Source organism: Marmota flaviventris, chromosome 17 (genome assembly GCF_047511675.1).
Source record: "Marmota flaviventris isolate mMarFla1 chromosome 17, mMarFla1.hap1, whole genome shotgun sequence".
NCBI classification, from domain to species: domain Eukaryota; kingdom Metazoa; phylum Chordata; class Mammalia; order Rodentia; family Sciuridae; genus Marmota; species Marmota flaviventris.
Genome location: NC_092514.1, coordinates 26,582,561 through 26,604,442, shown reverse-complemented (window position 1 = coordinate 26,604,442; position 21,882 = coordinate 26,582,561). Strand labels below are relative to the sequence as shown.

General features: G+C 38.7%; 1 protein-coding gene across 1 annotated transcript; it reads right to left on the bottom strand.

Annotated features, from left to right (window-relative positions):
• Positions 1-9,479: 9,479 nt before the first annotated feature.
• Positions 9,480-10,427, bottom strand: LOC139702277 (olfactory receptor 1E5-like). The gene has a single exon (XM_071602984.1). It carries the CDS (start codon positions 10,425-10,427, stop codon positions 9,480-9,482), a length of 948 nt encoding a protein of 315 aa, XP_071459085.1.
• Positions 10,428-21,882: the final 11,455 nt, after the last annotated feature.

Here is a 21,882-nt window from a genome sequence, read left to right as displayed (position 1 = left end):
AACAGGTGAATCTACAGACAGAAAGTAGATTGACTGACGGCCTGGGAAAGGTGGGCAAGTGAGGGAGATGGCTGAAGAGTGAGGGGTTTCTTTGGGGTGATGAAAATTCTCTGCATTCAGTTATGGTGATTGTTCTGCAACTCCATAAACACACTAAAAGCCATTGGCTATATATTGGAATAGGGGGATTTTGTTGTATGGGTATGGTATGGGGGTTAAATCTCAATAAAGCTGATAAGATTTTTTATCATTTAATTTCATCATTTCAAAATTTTTTAGTTTCATTTATTTTTAAGTGACAAATAATACTTGTACATATTTATGGGGTACAATGGGATGTCTCCATACATATATACATCATAGAATGAAAGTTACAATTAGGTAGGAGGAATAAATTCTAGGGATCTATAGTTATTAATGTCCTACATATTTCACAATAGCTAAAAGAGGGGATTTGGTAAGGGCGGGGAGGGAGAAGGGACATGAAAAGAGAGGAACTATGCATTGAAATTGACCAAATTATGCTATGTGCATAAATAAATAGACCATGGGGAATTTCACCTTATGTATGTCTATGAAGCATCAATTAAAAAAATAATGAATAAACAGCAGGAAGACCATAGAGTAGAAGAAGAGGAACCAGGGAGGGAGGAGAGGAGGGAAAGAGGAAGGACTGGGGATTGAGGTAGAGCAAATTATATTCCATGTATGTAGGATTATGTCAAAATGAACCTGGCTACTATGTATAACTATAATGCACTAATAAAAGCATTTTGTAAGAGAGGATTTTTAAATGTTCTCACCACAGAGAAATGATAAATATTTGCAGTGATGGCTATGCTAATTTAACTCTTAACATTTATCTGAACATTTTTTCTTTAAAAAAAATTAATAAAAAAGAGAAGCCATTTATTAATCAAAGGAAGAGAGAAAGAGAACACCAGAAGACAAACTTAAGAAATGATGGGGTGGGGAGCTGTTTCTCTCTCTGAAGATGGCCCACATTCTCCCTTGAATGTGCCTTTACTTTCCTAAATAAGCCTCTGTCTGCATTAAAAACAAAACAAAACAAACAAGCAAACAACAACAAGAAGAAGAAAGAAAGGAAAAAGAAAAAAAATGGCAGGGGGCTATAAATGTTTTGTATAATCATAAGATTACTTTGCTTAAGTCCATGCAAATAAATGTATAACACTAGATGAAATAAACAATCTATGAAGAAGGCAATACACCAAAAATAACCCTTAAAAGGGATGGAAAATCTAAGCCAATTCTACATACTGCAATGGAAAATAAGTGATTGTATTTTCTCATTTTTTTCTTTTATTAAAACTGTGATAGAAAATGATCAGAAATTTTAGGAGCTTAAAAAGAGAAAGATTTGTTTGCTCACTTACATTACATATGAACTGAAGTTGTGTGTACCTTGATTAACTGTTTCATGTGCCCTTTTCATTCAGGGACCCAAGCTGAAGAATCTTTGGGATACCTTTCTTTGGTAAAAGAAAAGAGCAAGATAACTTAATAGAAATACAACAACTTTTGCCTGGAAAGGGCACATATCATATTCAGGCAAAGAATGGGAGGTTATAATCCACTTTCAGGTGGGTAAGAAAACAACCGATGACAAAAATATAGTCTGGTCAGGCATGATAACGCCTATAATCCCAGCAGCTATGGAGGCTGAGGCAGGAGGATCACAAGTTCAAGGCCAGCCTCAGCAACTTATCAAGTCTCTAAGCAACTTAGTGAGACCCTGTTTCAAAAACAAAATAAATAAAAGGGTTGGTGAGTAGCTCTGTGGTTAGCACCCCTGGGTTCAATCACCAGTACAAAAAAAAGTAATAAACAAAGTATAATATCAATAAGAACTATACAAAAATTATATCACCAAAGAATCCTAATTTTAAGTATTCACACACACTGTCTCAGAAAATAAAAGCAAGGTCCAACAGAACATTTTAAAAATACTACATCTTCACCACAGAGGAGATAAAGAGAATGCAGAGCTGGTTATATATAGAAAAAATAATATTCTTATCCTTGGGAATGGTGAAAAGACATTTAACACCATTCAACACTCATGTACTTCTTGGGGAGAAAGGGTAGTCAAATGTTGCTTTTATGATTAGGGCTTCAAGCAGGCTGAACAATCATTTTCCTTTTAAAAATATTTTAATTTTTAATATTTGTATTAGTGCATTATAGTTATTAATAATATTGGGGTTCATTTTGACACAATCCTACATTCATGAAATATAATGCTTCACGATTCAGTCCCCCAAACTTCCTCTTTCCTGACCGACTCTCCCTCCCCCAGATCCATGCATTAAATTCATGCATTATAGTTATACATAAAAGTGGAATGCAATGTGATATGAAATTGATCAAACTATGCTATGTGCACATGTGAATACATCACAATGCAACCTACTTCTGACTTAGAAAAAAATCAGTGAATATTTCATTAACATGAAAAAAATATGCTTATCTTTGTTAAAAAGTCAACTTCTTTTATTTTAAAAATTTTGTCTGTTATTTATATTTTTTATTTGTTCTTTTTAGATATACATGACAATAGAGTATATTTTGACATATTCATGGAATATAACTTATTCTAATTAAGGATCCCGTTCTTGTAGTTATACATGATATGCAGTTACATTGGTTGTGCATTCATATATTTATTGAGAGTATACTACGTAAATATTTTAAATAGTTAATGTATTCTAACTCATTTAATCTTTGTTTTAAAAAAATTATTGGGGCCAGGTGGCAGTAGGGGAGGCTGTAATCTCAGTATCTTGGGAGGGTGAGGCAGGGGGATGGTGAGTTCAAAGCTAGCCTCAGCAACTTATCGAGGCTCTAAGCAACTCAGCAAGACCCTGTCTCTAAATAAAATATTAGAAAGGGCTGGGGGTGAGGCTCAGTGGTTAAGTGCCCTTGGGTTCAATCCTCAGGACCAAAAAAAAAAAAAAAAAAAAAAAAATTGATGAGAAAGCAAAGTTCTCAGTGGTGAAACAAAGGAGACATTTATACTAAAGTCAAGAATAATATGAGGATAAAATTCCTATTTCACATTGTATTAGAGAACTTATAACACAATTATATAGGAAAAATCAATTAAAATGATAAGAATGGAAAGGCAAAGACAGGTGCATGCCTTTAATCCCAATGATTGGGCAGGCTGAGGTAAGAGGATTGAGAATTTGAGGCCAGCCTATGCAGCTTGGCAAGGCCTTGTCTCAAAATAAAAAATAAAAAGGGCTGGTAGTGTTGCCCAGTGGTTAAGAATCCCTGGGTTGGATCCCCAGTACTGCCAAAAAAAAAAAAAAAAAAAAAAAGAAAGAAAGAAAGAAAGGTACAATTATCTCTATCTACAGATGAAAAGATTTTCTAAATAATACAAAAAACCTAAAGAACAAAGAACATTGATAACAGTCACAAGTTATAGAATCAACCTATACAAAATAATCATCTTCACATATACAAACCACCCAGATAGAAGATGTGATGAAAGAGAAGAACTCATTTCAAATAAGAACCAAAGTCGGGGGGGGGGGGCGCAAAATACCTAGGGGGGAAAACTTCGAAACAGGCATTCAAGACCTATGGAGAAAACTCTCAAACTCTAATTAAAGGATCAGTTCAAGAAAGATAAATGAGATTATAAAATGATGCTAACACTATTCAATGAATGGCTGATGGAGACAGTTATTTGTAGGATACCAAACTAATATCACATCAAGTACCCACCTGGTCACAGAAGGAAACAGAGATGTATTTCCCAAATCCAGTAGGAATTCTTAGCATTAGTCAATCATGGCACACAACATCTTATGATGAATTTTAGCCCAAAATGTGTAACTTAAATGTAATCAGACTTCTATCAATAACTCCTGGTTACAGAATATAGGATCCCAAGGAACAAGCTAGGAGGAAATGATCAGAAATATCTGACTGCCCATGTCACCATGGACACAGAGGTCAACATGGCTTTGTGTTCAGTGGCCTGGGCTGGGACTGAAAATTTGAGAAAACAAGTTCCGGGTGATGCTGATGCTGCAGTCAATGAACTTGACTAAGAAAAAGAGGAGATAGGGTCTATCTCTTCATGCAGTCGCTGCTGTGAAAAATGAATTGTCACAGACTAAAAAAATCCACAGCAGAAATCTTATCAACCAGCCATAATGCATGGTCCTGGATAGGATTCCTATTTTGACAAACCAACTGGAAAGAACAATTTTGGGGATAACTGGAGAAAGTTGAATATGGACTAGAGATAGATAATAATAAAGTTATTGATTAATTATTAATTAATTTGTTGTAAAAATGTTATTGGGTATAAAAGGTTTGAGGGTTTTTTTCCTTCTTTTTTAAAGATGTAGGATAAATGTTTAGGGGACTAATACTACAATAATTATTATTTACTTTAAAATATTTTAGCATAAAATGTGAATTTTGAAAACTTGCATGGAGTGCAGATGATATCTGTATGGACACTCTGAGAAAGGACAGTCTATTTTGTATCAAATGGACCCCTCCCTCCCATTTTCCCCATGAACTCATATGCCCCCTCTCCCCACAAACAGGAACTCTTTCATGAGGCAGGAACAGATGATGTTTCCCATACTAGCAGTAAAATACAAATGTAAGACTCCTTCCAAAATTTCAGATGAAGGAGACAAATTAAAATAATGAGAAAATAAATCATAGTTAAAGGGAATAGAGACCCAAGATCCAATCGGAGAATTTGAGAAACCCCAAAGGAAGTAAAATATTAGAGCCAGAAGCAATTTTTACTGAAATGGAAGGGTCACACATTTGTAAACCTAAATGGTTCTATGAACTCTGCACATAATTTTTGAAGGATAAAAAGACTCATACATTTACACATCCTGGGATTTTTTTTTAAATTTCAAAGATAAACAGTCATAAAACTCTATTAAATACTAAAGAGCACGTATTGAAAGCTTACTGTCAGGATGCAATACCCAAAGTGCTCTGTCTTATCTTGATTAGCCATCATTTTGTATCAAAAAGGAACCATTTATTGTCTCCAACTACAGGTGAAGAAATCAATGTTCAGAGATCTTGCATAATCCACACAGCTTTTTGGTGGTAGAATAAAGATTCAAAACCTATTTTCTCAAACTCTAAACTTGAGCTCCTGTCTTTGTATCAAATGGACCTCTCCCTCCCATTTTCTCCATGAACTCATATGCCTCTCTTCCCCCAAATGGGAACTCTTCCATGAGGCAGGAACAGATCATGTTTCCCATACTAGCAGTAAGACATTCACTCATTCAACTGGTATTTACTGAGGGTGGGCTATGTAAGTATCTGTAGATTATTTGCTCAAAGGAACCTGGATACAAGAAATATATATGAAATAGATTTTCTCAATTTTAGCAACCTCAAACTAGAGATGGGGGAAAACATTTAAATACAACAGCAAAGCACCAAGAATAAAAACTGTAAAATACTTCCGAACAAGTACGAGTAAAGCATAACACCTATAGAAAGAAAGCTAAAAAAAGAAATTTATGAAGAAAATGCATAAGACATAAAAAATGGAAAAATATGCCATGTTCCAGGCTGGGAAAATTTATTATCACAAAAATTCTTACTCTCTCTAAATCAGAATATAAATACAAGGGGCTGGATTGTGTCTTAGTGGTAGAGAGCTTGCCTAGCATGTGTGAGACACTGGGTTTGATTCTCAGCACCACATATACATAAATAAAGGTTCACTGACAACTAAAACAATATTAAAATATAAATATAATACAGTTCCAATTAAATTATTAATAAGTCTCAACTTTAAAGTCTCAGTTCCAATGTCTTCTAGAGAAGTCTTTCTTGACTTCTTCATTTAAAGAAGTCTACCTCACCAGGCATGATGGTGCATACTATAATCCCAGCAACTTGGGAGGCTGAGGCAGGAAGATCCCAAGTTCAAGGCCAGCCTCAGCAATTTTGCAAGATTCTGAGCAAATTAGTGAGATCCCACCTCTGGGTTCAATCCTCAGCACCAAAAAACTAACTAAATAAGTAACATAAGAAAGCCACCCTCACCTACGAGTTATTCTCCATCATATTGTGTGCTTGTTAATTTCATGGCATTCTCTACTTGCTAAGGTTATCTTGTTGATGTTTATTTTCTCCACTGCCTTCACCCTGCCCTCTGGAAATAAGCTCCCTTTCTGGCTTGCTCACCACTGTATCTTCATTTCCTCAAACTAGTCAAGACAGACTAGAAACTGAGGCTACTGATAGGAGATACTTATATAGAGCCTGTGACCTGGGTCAGTGAAAGACTGCAGCAGAATCCCCCTGTGCTTGTTTAAAATACAGATTCCTGAACACCACCCAGATCAGTTGAATTATAACCTCTAGAAAATTTCATGAAATCTGCATTTTTTAAACAATATTTCTGGGTAATTTTTATCCACCCTAAAGCTGAACTGTTAGAGAAGAAGGCTTCCCTGCATGGTTCTCATGAAAGGAACAGTATCAGTTCTGAGAATGACTCAGCCGTGGGTCTGGTCTAAAATTAAAGACAACTTCTATAAGTTTCTCCAGACTCTGACTCCTAGGAGGCATCATCTCTACCTGGAGAAATGGAGACTGAAAGTTCCCTTCTCTGATCATTGTTCTTAGGTGCTATCACTGTCTTGTATTTTCTCTCTGGAACTTTACTCTAGTTCTCATAAACAGGGCATGTCAAAGTGAACCATTAATTATTGAGGGGAGACAACATAACCATGACCCACCAAATTCACAATCCAAATTCAGAGAACCATCAGAGTCTCTGGAACCAGCCACAGAGCCCCTGCAGATGTGCAGAGAGGCACCACTGGATCAGGACCAGCAATGAAACCAACACTCCGCCTTCATTCCCCAGGCAACACAAGGGGAGGACTGGCTCTATGAAGAGAGAAATGAGAGAGTTTTCTCTTACCACCTTCTGTCTTAATTTGCAGCAAGGAAGCTGAGGGTGGTGAACTGCATCTGTGCCCTGGTCTCTGCCACTTTACAGACTGGAGCTGAAGAGCAGAGGTCACTGAAGAACAGTTCCCTGGAATCCCTTTTCCTCTCCATTCTCTTTGCTCAAGCTTCATATCAAATCCCGGAGTCCTCACTGACCAATCCAAGAGAAGAGCCCTCTTGAAGAAAAATAGCAGAGACCAAGGACCCACCAGGTGCTGGCACCTCCCAACATGGCTTCCCCCAAACCTGGAAGGTCCAGCCACTTTCTCTATCAGTCACACAGCTGGTGCAGAGGACAGAACCCTGGGCTGTGAGTTCTAGACTCAGCTTTGCCACTAGCTGGCTATGGGTTCACTGGGGCTAAGGTTTCACATGTGGGTCATGACATCGTTGTATGAGATGCTAGAAGAGGAGAGAAAGCTTGGGTATCAAGACTATGTCCAAAAAATGGAACCATATATTTTCCAACAACCACCATTTAAGGGGTTGTGGCTGTGGCTCAGTGGTAGTGCACTTGCTTGGCATGTGTGAGGCACTGGGTTCGATTCTCAGCACCACATATAAATAAATAAATTAAATAAAGAGCTATCAACAATTAAAAAATAATTAAAAAAAACACCATTTGACATTCATTAGCATAGACAGAAACTTCACCTAAGACCTTTTATCTTAAGTTTTTCTGCAGCTGTTTTCAAGCATCAGTGGAGCTAGAGACATCTGGGTGCCCAACAGCACCTGCAAAGTATAGTTTCTTCTGTGAGTCAGGTGGTCCCCAGAGCCAGAGATGGGCCCAGGAGACTTTAAGACATTTGGCAGTAAATGAATGGATCTGGAGATTATCATGCTAAGAGAAATAAGCCAATCCCCCCAAAACCAGAAGTCGAATGTTCTCTCTGATATGTGGATGCTAGCACACAATAAGGAGAGAGAGGATAGCAGTTTAGTGTATTAGACAAAGGGGAATGAAGGGAAAGGAGTGGAAATAGCATCAGGAAAGACGGTGGAATGAACTGGACATATCTTTCCTATGTTCATATATGAATACTCAGGTGAAACTCTATATCAGGTACAACCACAGGAACGGGATCCTAATTAGACTAAGATATGCTCCATGAATGTATAATAAGTCAAAATACACAGTACTGGGCTGGGATTGTGGCTCAGTGGTAGAGCACTCGCCTAGCACGGGCGGGACCCGGGTTCGATTCTCAGCACCACATAAAAATAAAGGCATTGTGTTGTGTCCATCTACAAAAAAGATTCATTCTCTCTCTCTCTCTCTCTCTCAAAAATAAATAAGCTTTTAAAAAGTTTATATATAAAAAATACACAGTACTATCATGTATATCTAAAAAGAGTAAATTTAAAAATGAATAAATAAAAAAAATAGCACGTAAAGCTTAAAAAAAAAAAAGGAGAGCTGAGAGCTTGGAAGAAAGATCTGGCCTTCAGATAAAGTAGTGAGATCAGTAGACTATACGAAAGGAATGGATCTGAATATCATCTGTTAGAGAGGATGATTAAATAAATGAATGGACCAAGGTCAGAAACAGTCCATGTCTTGGTGGTGCTAAAATTTTAGAAAAGAATGGTTACTCCCCTTCATTTGGAAGTGGGAGAAAATGAAAAGACTTTTCAGTCTCTGATCTTACACAGACTTAACAACTGACCCACTGGATGGCATGAAAAGTTGTTGAACTTCCTAGATTTTAGTCTGAAAATAAGTCATAATAGCTTCTCTACTTCCTTCCAATTGTCATGGGGGTACAATAAAAACATACAAGGACCTTCTGCAAAGTCAAAATATTACACAAAAGAGAGGCAACTTTAAAAACAGAAAATTTCCCATGACCTTTAACTTTTTTTGCCCCATGCTGGGTCAATAAATTCTAGGGTTCCTGGATTAGTTAACTACAAGTGAACACAAAATTGTTCAATGACACTATTGAACAGAAGGTTAGAAAAATTTATTGACATGATAGAGAATAAAAGACAATGTAGACATAAAAATAAAAAAGGGGTGTAGGAAAGTTAGGAGGTGGAATGACGACAGAATTTGTGCAGGAATATTATGTAAGAGACACTGGAGTTTTGCTGGGAGATTGAGTTATTGGGAAGTTCTTGAGTATTAATCTCAGATTATGGAGCAATATTTTAAAATGATACCATAGTCAAAGCTGACTTGAGATAAAATTGAAAGATCTAGGAATAACTTCAGAATGTAAGAACAGGGGAGCACATAAAATGTAGTTTTACCTAGGCTTTTCCAGCATCAGCTGGGAAAGACAGAGAGGAAAGCAAAGCTAGGCCCACAAGACCACCTTCCCTAGTCCACTGATCTGCTGAAATTCCTTTCTTTTGCCTATTGAACAGTTATATCCTATGCTACTTCAACCAAAGTTCCCATGGTGAGGGAAAATTCTGAGAAAATATTCCAATATTAATATCACTAAGAATATTAATTTAATAATTATGTTAAAAGCCCTTCACACACAGAAGGAATTTTTCTTTCTAAAAAGAGCCCTTCTTAGGGCCCCCTTTATGTCTCTGTTCCTCAGGCTGTAGATGAAGGGGTTCAGCATGGGAGTCACCACCGTGTACATCAGAGCCATGACAGTGTCTTTCACAGTAGATTTATTAGCTGTTGGACATAAGTACAGACCAATGACTGTACCATAGAACAATGACACCACAGAGAGGTGGGAGCCACAGGTGGAGAAGGCCTTACAGATACCTCGAACAGAAGGGACCTTGAGAATGGAGGACACTATCTTTGCATAGGACACAAGAATGAGTAGGAATGGGATGACAACAACAATTCCTCCTATAATAAATAGCACCCACTCATTTACTTGAGTGTCAGAGCAGGCCAGCTTCAGCAGGGCGGATATTTCACAGAAAAAGTGCGGGATCACATTGTCTGCACAGAAGGATAATCTGTTAACTAGCAGGGTGTGCAACAAGGAATAGAACGTGGTATGCACCCAGGACAGCACCACCAGGGAGAGACAGAGCTTGGGGCTCATGATGGTGGTGTAGTGCAGGGGGAAGCAGATGGCCACATAGCGGTCATAAGCCATGGCCACAAGGATGAAGTTCCCAAGATCTCCAAAAAACAGGAAGAAGTATATTTGTGTCAGGCAGCCTGCATAGGGGATGGAGGGGACTTCACTCTGCATGTTCTGTAGCAATTTGGGCATGGTGACAGAGGAAAAGCAGAGGTCAGAGAAGGACAAGTTGCTGAGAAACAAATACATGGGAGTGTGCAGATGGGAGTCCAGGTGGATGAGGGTGATGATGATGAGGTTCCCCAGGACGGTGGTAAGATACATGGCCAGGAACAGGGCATAGAAGAGGTTCTGGTGCTCTGGCTGGATGGGCAGGCCCAGGAGGAGGAACTCTGAGATGAGAGTTTGGTTTTTTCCCATTATCATCTGTCTCTAATACCTTTAAGAGAAATAATAAGGCCCTTTAAAAACCCAAGTGAAAATGATCATGTTTTTCTCATACACAGTGTTTACATGTTCTACAATAGTTGATCCCACCACCATCACAATAAGTATAACCTTCAAGTGTCTTTAATCTCTATGATCATTTATTACTTTTCTCATCTTCTTTTCAACATGTTTCAGTAGCCCATTCTTTCCTAAATACTTATCTGTTTGCTTCTGTCACAAAAGGAGTGTTGGATTTTCTCTTCCCTGCCTGACTGGTCGATCATTCTTAGCAACTGTAATCAGTTTCTGCTTTATAATATCTTATAGGGTAATGTTCCTCAAATATTTTTGTAAATCCCATTATCTTATAATTCTATATAGAACCCCAAGGAAATCTCACCATATGCCAAATACTTAGATTAGTATTTAAACTCGGGCAGAGACGTCTCTCTCACCCACAGAACTCTGCATGCCACTGCTTGACGGTCCTCTTCCCTTGGATGTATCACAGGTGTCTTCAGCTCAACAGGTTCCTAATGAAATTCAGCATAGTGTGTTGCATTCATACTACTCTCCTCCTCTTCCACATTCGTTCCAATAAAGGAAGGCAGGATCCAATTGCCAAAGTATGAACTTTTGTTCTTCCATTCTTCCCTGTCACCATCAAATCCAGTCATATCTATCACATCCCATATATTCTACATTTCATTCCTCTGCTACTTCATCCACTCCTCATCACAAAAATCACATTCCTAGTAGTCCAGGTGAGACTCAAGTCAGTTCCCTGTTTCCCACACCTTAAATACCTTCTTATTCAATATGATTCATTCACACTGTGTCATTCTGAGATGGAAATCAGGTCATCTCTCCTGATTCATGCTTCAGGATATTCTCATTGCTCTTAAGATAAAGGTGAAGTGTCTTTGAAGGGTACAAATGGTGCTTCATTACCTGAGCTGTGTCTCCCTCCATGGTCTCATCTTGCACCCAAGTGACACAAGCCTTCCATTCTCTAGTGCTGCTGGACTGTAAATCAAAATTTATTGCCTCTAGAATTTCATACTTGGTGTTCCTCCAATCTATCACTTTCTCCCCTCTGCTTCCTCTTTCAGTTGTCTTATTTTGATTTATCATTCAGGGATGTTTATGATACTTGCAAAACTAAACCTCCCTGTGTCCCCACCCTCCGTGAGTTCTGTTGCTGTCTGCACAGCCTCCTGTTCTCATCCCATAGCAGTGAATGTCCTGATCACAGGTAGATGGCTGACTTCCCACCAGGTTGTGAACTCCACACAGGAAAGGCCATGTCTGCCTCTTGCCTGCAGCAGGGCAGCCCCTGGCAGGGTGCCTGATGTGGCCAATGCTTCATCCATATTTGTTGGCTGTCCTTCAGGATGAGAAAAATTCCTTCAATTTAAAAGGCAGAAAACTCCTATTAGGTAAAATAATTACAGTTCTTAAATCCTCCCAGAATACAAACTTACTAGATTTCACCATATAGCACTAAATTTTGACACTCTATCACCAACTTCACACATATAGTTTTGTATTTATAAAAAAAATTAGGGTATGTTGGAAGCACTGTACTTTTCAGTCACACCAATGACTTAAAACATCTTTAGGCATTGATCCACACAAATTCATTGATATGATGAGCATTTTATAAAGTGTGGGAAAGCAGAAGAAATTTGCATTTTTTAAGGTCTCACTTGAGTTCCTCCTCAGATGTCAATATCACATGTGATGATTAGTTTTATGTGTCAACATGGGTAGGTTCTGTTGTCAGACTTTTGTAAAATACCAGTTCTGAATGTTGGTATGAAGGTATTTTATAATATATAGAAGTTTAAATCAGTAGACTTTGAGTGAAGTAGATTGCCCCCCAAAATATGATGAGCCTTGCTACTGTCAGTAGAAGGTCATAAGAGAAAAGACTTCACTCTTCTGAAGAGGAGGAATTCTACCTCCAACATGCTGTGGTCTCAATGCTGTACCAACTATTCTTCCAGGGACTCCAGTAGGCAGGACTGCCCTGCAGATTTCTGAATTAAGAATCCTCAGTACTATGTGGGCTATACCCTTAAAATCAATCTCTCTCTCTCTCTCTCTCTCTCTCTCTCTCTCTCTCTCTCTCACACACACACACACACACACACACACACACACACACACTGCTTTCTTTGGGTAACCTTGGTTGATAAAGCTCAGTATGGTTGGGCAGGGTTGCACATCTGTGCAATTTCCGTGGCTTGGGAGGCTGAGTCAGAAGGATCATGGGTTCAAAGCCAGCCTCTGCAACTTGGCAAGGCTCTAAGCAACCCAGAGAGACCCTGTCTCTACTAAAACATAAAAAATGGTCTGGAGATGTGGTTCAATGGTTGAGCTCCTCTGGGTTCAATCCCCAGTACCAAACAAACAAACAAAAACCCAGTCTGTCTCCAGGTCATCAAAAATGCAGAGGAGGAACATTAAAAGATGTGGGAAATTCATTCACTAAATGATATAAATGAGTCCTACTGCTGGGAAGTTCACCCCACTGCTGATGTTTAACAGACTGCATTAACAGTTTGTACCTTTGGACACCATGTGTTGGCATCATAAAGGGAAGAAACATGAGGAGAAAATCATGTACCTGTTTTCTCAGACTTTTGCTTACCTTTTGAGTTTGCAGGACTATCTTTGTGTCAAGAAGCTGTGCAAGGATCACAAAACCAGAGATAGCAGCTGCAGACGTTTTCACATATGATCCAGTGAGCTTCCTCTTCTTCAGCCATTAAATTCAATATCCTCACTCCGGGATGCACACAAGAATCATGTAGAGCAGTGTTTCTAAACTCAACGCACATGCAAATTACCTGCCATTAAGATATTCGTTCAGGTTCTGTAGCTCAGACTATACAGTTTAAATGAACACCCAAGTAGTGGTGTCAATACTGTGATCACTGGGCTGCACTTGAGTAGCAAATACACACATTGCCGTTTAACTCAGATTACTGAGCACCTTCAGATAACTTAATTGGAATCTCTATGAAGTGGCTTGTGCAAAGCTTTTTAAAGCTCTTTAGGTGAATGTAAAATAAAGAAAGGTTAAGAACTGTTACTGCACTGAACCCTGTCTTACAGGCCTGGTATGTCAAAATGCTGTGACCTATGAGGATTCACTGCACAGTAAGTAACATTAATGAGCAGTGTTATTAACAAAAAGTGTTATAAATGAAGAACTTTAGTCAAAATATTTCTATACTGTGGCAAAGTCTTGGAAGGCAGCTCGATGGAAAAGAGGGAAGTTGTCACACCTGAAAACTTACCTGGCGGAACATCATGTAACCTGGCATATTGACAACTTACCCAGGGTGTCTGAGGGTGACTCTGGGGCCCTGACCCAAGATCTTGCTCCCCTTTATTCATTACAAGCATATGAAGTAACGTCCTCTGTAGGCATCACGTGTCTGCCATCCCTTCTCATGTCTCACCTTCTAGCCATCCACGAGCCCGAGAGGCTCTACATCCCAGGGGAGTCCAGATTTGGGTCTAACTCATTAGGCACAACGTAATTATCCAGGACCTCTTCAAGACAAATTATCAGAGTCCTGGATGGTGACTGATTACAGTCACTGATCACACCTGACTATACTTTGGGGAAAGGTGGGGATTGAGAGCCCAGGGATGTATGATGAATCATTGCCCATTTAGGGAATGGTCAGGAATCCTGTGCTGTTGGAGCCTACATTGGGGACTTGAAGAAAAATAGTTGGATAATCCATAAAAATAAATCAAGTAATAGACTGTGAATAATTTGAAATATCTTGGTAGTACAGCAGTTTATACAAGTGGCATCAGATTGCCCTTTTTTGCATTGCTGTGAAATAAGTAAACCTCACATAATGAAATTTACTTGGTAAGGTTCAAGTGAACCTTCAAGTGAGCATTATATTATGTAGCACGTGCTACATAAAAAAGTCTAGGTCATTTACCTCATTTCATCTCACCCTGTAGGAATTTTATCATGATACAGTATGACACGAAGAAGAATGAATATAGTACAGTAAGATTTTAGGGGGAGGGACTGAGGTTGTGTCTCAGTGGTGGAGCGCTCACCTTAGTACATGCGAGGCACTGGGTTTGATCCTCAGCACCACATAAAAAGATAGATAAAATAAAGGTATTTTGTCCATATACAACTAAAAACTAAAGATATTAGCAAGAAAACAGACCACTAAGACAATTTATTATACTATATGCTTTAAGTATTCTAACTTATGATTAGATATTGCTGTTAATCTTTTCCTGTGCTAATTTACCATGTTTTGATGTTGGCTGTCTGCCAAGGGCTCATATATAAAGGCCTAGACTAAGTATTGCAGTTTAGGAGTTGCTATGGTTAAGTGGCAGAAACTTGTAGAAAGTCCTTAGGTCATTGTGGATGATTTGAAAAGGATCATGGAATATCCATTCTAGTTTGAGATGTGATCCTTTCTCTGCATGTGCTCTGCCATCCCTATCCCACACCATGAGGTGATCATGGCACGGCTGACCTGGCCAAGGCTGCACTAGGCCATTTGCCATTAGAACTCCTCAAACTGTGAGCTAAATGAATCTGTTTATAAGTTGACTGTGCTAGATATTTCATTGTACTGGTGGAAAGCTGGTACAGTAGTCTCTTTAATATTTGGTGCTGGAAAAATTGGATTTTCACGTTTCACATTCTGTACAACAGTTCATAGAAAATGGATGGTAGATTTTAATGTTTGAGTGCTGAGGAGATTACCCATGACATTCTGCTCTATGGAGCCAGAGATGTATCAAAGCAAAAGCCAAGGTGAGATGGAGCAGGATGAATGTACAGTGCTTTCACGTGGTAGCCACTGAAGTCAGTTGAGATCATTGCAACACTGACTGAAATAAGTGGCTGAGAAAACTTAGGACGGTGCATTAGAAGTCTATAGTTCTGAAGGGAATGCTCTTCTTCCAAGGGATATAACCATCCTTTGTTTGGCCATTTTATGATTCATGTGTTAGTTAATGTGCAAACAGCAGAGTTGCTACTGTGCATGGGGTAGTTGACATTGATCACCAAGGGGAAACTTTGTTACTCTACACAACTGGAATAGAGAAGGTGGCATCTGAGATCCTGGGAATAGTTTGTGTGGCACTTTATATTTCCAAGTCCTTTAACAAACCTTATTAAAATATAGAACCCAGTAAAAGTGACACCAATCAGGATGCGGTCCCTAGGAAGGACATTTGCAATGTGTCACTATGTGAAGATCCTGAAGCTGATAATGGTAAAGGAGGAATGGATGGTGAGAAAGTGAACTATATACACAAAACCTGGCTTCCCAATCAAATGTGGGGAAAGAATATTCTTTGCACTAGGAAGAGACATGACATAGAGGAAGGGATGATCATTTTGCTGGGTGCTCAAGTATTTACACAGAAAATGAGCTAAATATGGTGCAGAAGTCAATTAGTTTTTCAAAAGGCTAATAACAATATCTAATCATTACATGTAGAAGAATTGGACATGGTCTGGGGAGTTAATTTTTTCTTATTCTTCTGATTTCTTTATATCTGCATATGTTTTAATCATAGAAGGCTAATCCTTGTTAAATGCATTTCTTCCTCTCCTACTGACCATGAGCAGCAAGACGGGGAGAAATAACAGGTTCTGCCATCCTTGCGATGTTTCTGAAACATGAGTTTCATGGCAGTCCTCTACTCAAAGACCACTGATGGATCACTGTTATCCACAGGATAAAGCCTAAACTCTTAAACTCCTAAGATAGGTTGGGACATTCACAATGTGGTCTCTGATTACTTCATGGTTTCTGCAGCCTTCCACCTTCACCTCCTGAAATGTAGGCTGCAGCCACCACACAGGTCTCCTGCCCCTTCCCCACAAGGCAATGAGAAAACATCTGTCCTGAACTGCTCAGCATCTTCACCTTCCCCAAAGGATGGTCTGGTGTGAACAGAGGCTGTCAGGAGTCACCACTACAGGACTCTGGGAGAATTAGTCTCTGAGAGGTCCTGGCTAATTATTTTGTCTGTAATGAGTTCCTCCAGCATTGGTACTCCTCTGGGATACAGAGCTCCTCAGACTTTTGTGTGTAGAAGGGGAAGAATGAGAAGGGATGGTGCAGTTAGGTGAAGACTATGGAGACCGTTACTTTCTGTGTCTCTAATGAATAAGGGGAAAAGGATCCTGAGTTGGGCCCTGGAGTCACCCTCAGCCACCCTGGATGAGTTGGTAGCAGAGTGAATGAGCTCTTGTCTGTCTTTCAAATGTGATTGTCTTGAATTCCCAGGTTGTACGATGTTCGGCAGAATAATTTTTTAGATTGTTATGTTTCTTCTTTTCCATCTTTCTGCCTCCCAAGACTTTCTCACATGGTTTTAATACTTTTATTAATGTTTGTTTAACATTTTTATGTTTTGTTGATAATAATATTCATTGCTATAACTTATTGTGCAATGTACTTGCAATGATTGTATCATTTGCCCTTAAAAATAGTCTTGTGAATACGAGTTCAGTGCTGTAATAATTCTTGAGCATTCTTTAGTTTATATTCCCCTATAGAACTCTAAAAAACTTGGCATTAGGAAGGCATGGACATGGGCCTCCTATCATGGATTATGATTAAATTTATCTGAAAGGGCTCGATAACCTGCCTTTAATGACAATGTATGTGTTTACTACTGAAGTGCATTTCAGTGACAGCATTACTGGTATCATCTTGGTGTCCATTTAAAATGTAGAAGTTGAGTTACAGAATCAGATTAGGTTTTAATAGAATCCCTAAGTGACTTGCATGCATGTTAAATTTTAGAAACACTGCCCTTGCTGATTCTTATCTTATGTTCGGGTCAGGTTGAGAACTATGGATTTTAAGCTGTAGAAGTTCACTGGGTCATCAGTGATGACATCAGCAGGTAATGTCTGTGGTTTGCTGTCCCTGTATATATTCCTAACACATGAGATCATTCTACTCACACCCCAGTGAATGAAAAATTCTGATGCATGATCTACATATTTCTTCTCAATGTAATGCCAACACCTAATATTTAGGGGCACATATTGCTAATGCGGCAGGCAGTGTTAAACACCATCAGCAGGGTGAAGTTACCAGCAGTTGTACTCATTCATTTCATTTTAGCAAAATGAGCTTCCCACATCTGTTAAAGTTCTTCTTTTGCTTTCTTTTACAGTGTTGTGACATACTGGGGTTTATTAGGGCTGAGTATAAGAATTAATATGATGCATATATCTATGATTTTGTGTGTGAATTTAAGAACATAATCCATATAATTTGAATATTTCGAAATTCACAGTCTGCAGTGAAAAACACTTTTGTTTATCATGGAAGGTTTTAATTTCATCTTCCATCCTGAAGCTTAATTTCGCTGGATACACGATTCTTGGTTGGAACCCATTTTCTTTCAGCGTTTGAAATATGTTGTTCCAGGATCTTCTAGCTTTCAGAGTCTGTGTTGAAAGATCAGCTGTTATCCTGATTGATTTACCCCTAAATGTAATCTGCTTCCTTTCTCTTGTAGCTTTTAAAATTCTCTCCTTATTCTGTATGTTGGGCATCTTCATTATAATGTGTCTAGGTGTGGATCTCTTATGATTTTGCACATTCGGCGTCCTGTAAGCTTCTAGGATTTGGGATTCTGTTTCATTCTTCAAGTCTGGGAAGTTTTCTCGTATTATTTCATTGAACAGATTGCTCATTCCTTTGGTTTGGACCTCTATACTTTCCTGTATCCCAATAACTCTTAAGTTTGGTCTCTTTATCCCATATTTCTTGGATGTTCTGCTCATGGTTTCTTAACAGTCTCCGTTGAAATACTTTGTCTTCATTGTCTGATGTTCTATCTTCTAAGTGTTCTACTCTGCTGGTAGTACTCTCATTTGAGTTTTTAATTTGGTTTATTGCTTCCTGCATTTCTAGGATTTCTGTTTGTTTGTTTTTTATAACCTCTATCTCCCTGTATAGTTGATCTTTTGCTTCTTGGATTTGTTTATGTAATTCATTGTTGAAGTGATCTTTCATTGTCTGATTTTGCTGTCTAATGTCTTCCTTGAGACTCCAGATCATCTGAAGCATGTATATCCTGAATTCTTTATCTGACATTCCATCTGCTGCAGATATTACCTCTTCTAAAGTTGAGTTGACCTGCATTGCTTGTGATCCTTTCTTTCCTTGTCTTTTCATACTGCTCATGTTTCTTTCTGCTTTGTGAAACTGTTGTGTTATTGATTTTCCCCCTATATATTTATATTGCTCTTGTATAGTTGCAAAGTCTCCCTTTTGTGGAGAAAGACAATGTTAACAGTTCTTAATATCAATAGTACTTCATCTAAGCACACGTTTTCCTTATTACTACATTTATAGCTAGACTCTATGTCTACAAATGTTGGTTTCGATTATCGTTTACAAATATAGTCATTAGTTTCATGAAGGGCATACCGTTTCTGGTAGCTTGAAGAAAACTGAATTTCAGGTATAGGATGTTATGTTTAGGGGGAAAGGAGTGAGGGTATGGGGTTAATCTAACTGAGTAAATTTGGAAAACTCTAACCAACAGATGGGTAATTTATGGAAGAATGTATAGATTCAAATTCCTATCTGTATTACCCTACTTATAAATGGTAAAATTTAGGGGGTTGCAAGTGGGATAGAGGGAGTAAGAAGGAGAAAAACAAATAACAAGGAGAGAAAGAGAAAAAAGAGAGCGGGAAAAAGAAAATAAGAGAAAAAAAAGAACTAAAAAGGGGGGGAGGGAGGTGGGGCATATGCAATTCCTCTATATTATATTATTCTGGTGATTCAGTTGTTAAAGACCTTTTTCATGCACAATTCTTGGTTTCACATATGTTGAGGTTGCGAGGACCAAAGGGGGAAGGGTAGAGGAGACTGGATGAATGGATGAAAACAGAGAGAGAAGAGAAAAAAAGAAAGAAAAAAAAATGTCTCTCAGAACTCCGTTTTCTTTTCTTCCAGTTGGTGGCGTTGTCTATTCCTAGCTTGAGTCTCTGGGTTTAGGGTGGTGGTGGTAGTCAGTGTGAGAGGACTTGAGCTTCCACCTGTGGCCTCTCTACTCTTATTCTCTGAGATGTAAACCAGGTGCCTGATCCGCTGCAGAGCCGAGCTGGTAACCACGCCCACCGGTTGGTGGGTTTTAAGGGTTGGTGGGATTTTCCAAGATGAGTTCCATCAATTTTTCTCATAAGGTGTTTGATGAAGTGGGGGGTGTTGGGGAAACCTTATGTTTGTCCAGAGCTCGGTCAGGTGACCGCACGGGTGGGCGGCTTGGCCCCTCCTCCAGTTGGGGTGGTCTGTCTACCGCGCAGGCGGGCGGCTGTGCCCCAAATGTTATACTTTTGAATCCAGAGCACTCTGGAGGCAGAATTCTTCCTTAGGGGAGAAAAATCTTTTGGGGGCAGAATTCTTGATAAGGAGAGTAAAGTCTTTTGTTCATCTAAGTTTTTCATCTGATGATACAAGGGTCATCATATAGAGGATAATCTGCTTTGGTTAAAGTCTACTGATTTAAATGTTAATCATATAACAAAATATCTTCATGGCAATGAAAAAGTGATATTTGATGAAAACTTGGCATCAGGACCGAGCAAAGCTGACACATAAAATTAGTCATCATATATGGCTAATTCCTCTGAGGAAGAACTCAAAGGAGAGCTTTAAAAATATGTTTCTTTCCTCTCCTTTTATAATAATTTACATAATGCTCTCAGATTTATTTTAACAACATCAATTTGATGGCATCTTCTGTATTGAAGTGGAAGAATGTTTCATTCACATCAGTATTGCTGAAAAGGACACGACATCTGATGGACCCTAATATTTTCCATGAATAGAAAGCTACATCAGAGAAGTTGGTAATGCAGTGACAAAATGTAGTGCTAGGTGGTGAAGTCTAGAGAGTTTGTATTCTGTGTGGATGAAAGTAGCAATTATTCTACTTAAGGAGAGTTGACTTCCTTAAAGTTGAAGGGACATGTCTCATCCTGAAGGACAGGCAACAAATATAGATGAAGCATTGGCCACATCGAACTCCATGCCAGGGGCTGCCCTGCTGCAGGTGTGAGGCAGACATGGCCTTTTCTGTGTGCAGTTCACAACCTGGTGGGAAGTCAGCTATCAACCTGTGAGCCAGACGCAAGTGGTACGACACGAGAAGAGGATATTGTGGAAAGTGCTGCAGGACTCCCCTAGCATGTGGACACAAGGGAGTTTTAGCTTAGCAAGTTTCATGTAATATGCCTGAAAGTAAGTGTGGGTAAGCCAGGTGAAGAGAGAACAGAGGGACAAATTGATTGGCAGGAGAAACAGTGTGTATGAGATGCTATTAATTCCATAATTGCTGCAGAGTAGAGTGCAATTATCACTGAGTGGTCAGGTGAGATAGTGGAGGTAGATGCAGGTAAGGTAATAAAGCAACATTTGTGCCTTCAAAGGGAACATTATCTTAAGAGCAATGCCAATCCTCTGAAGCACTAATCATGAGAGAGTTGATCAATTTCTACTTAGAATGCTACTGTGTAATTGAAGCATATTGAAGGGGAAGGGTACTGAGGCATAGAAACAGGGACATGACTTGAGAAACTGCTTCAATAGTCCAGGTGAGATAAGATGACATCATGGACTAGGAATGTGGCCTTGTGATCAGGAGTGGAATATATGTGATGTGGTATGTTGGAGTTGGTGGTAAGAGAAAAGAATGAATGAAACAGCTCACAGACTTCAGATCTGACACTGCATTCCTTTTCTGAAATATGAGAGAGTAGATGAATAGGAGGGTGGTACAGAGGCAGTACAATCTGATGAGAGTCATTAGTCATTATGGGACACAGAGATTTATTGGTTACTTACTGATTTTTATTTTATTTTGTAATTTATTTTTTTGGACCACTGGGGATCAAACCCAGAGTCTTGAGCATATAGAGAAGCACTGTATCACCGTGCTACATTCCCAGACCCTACATCTGAGTTTAAAATGGTAATCTAAGACATTGGAGTATATGAGTTTTTCTTGGGGGTGTATATAGATTTATAATAATAGAATATTAAAAATCCTTGAGGAACATCAACATATAAGACACAGATGGAATAGGAGTCAGTTATGTTTCCCTGGGATTAGCAGTCAGGCAGGTATAAAAAATAATAAAGCATTTTGTCTCAGAAGCCAATAGATAAGAGTGTTTAGGAAAGGATAAAATATTCAAACATGTTCCCTAGAAGTTAAGAAAAAGACATCAATGATGATGTGGAGAATAGACATTCAGGCATGAAACATTCCAATTATTATAAAGAAAATGAGATTAATTATTATAGAACGAGTATCTGATAATAGAACAATGTTCATTTCTTTGGATTATTGAGGGATTTTAAAAATTATTTTCTCTGAAAGATACTGGAGATAGAGG

What these genes read in the sequence shown, in the direction of transcription:
- LOC139702277 (XM_071602984.1), bottom strand. Translation starts at nt 10,427, where the DNA reads ATGATAATGGGAAAAAACCAAACTCTCATCTCAGAGTTCCTCCTCCTG.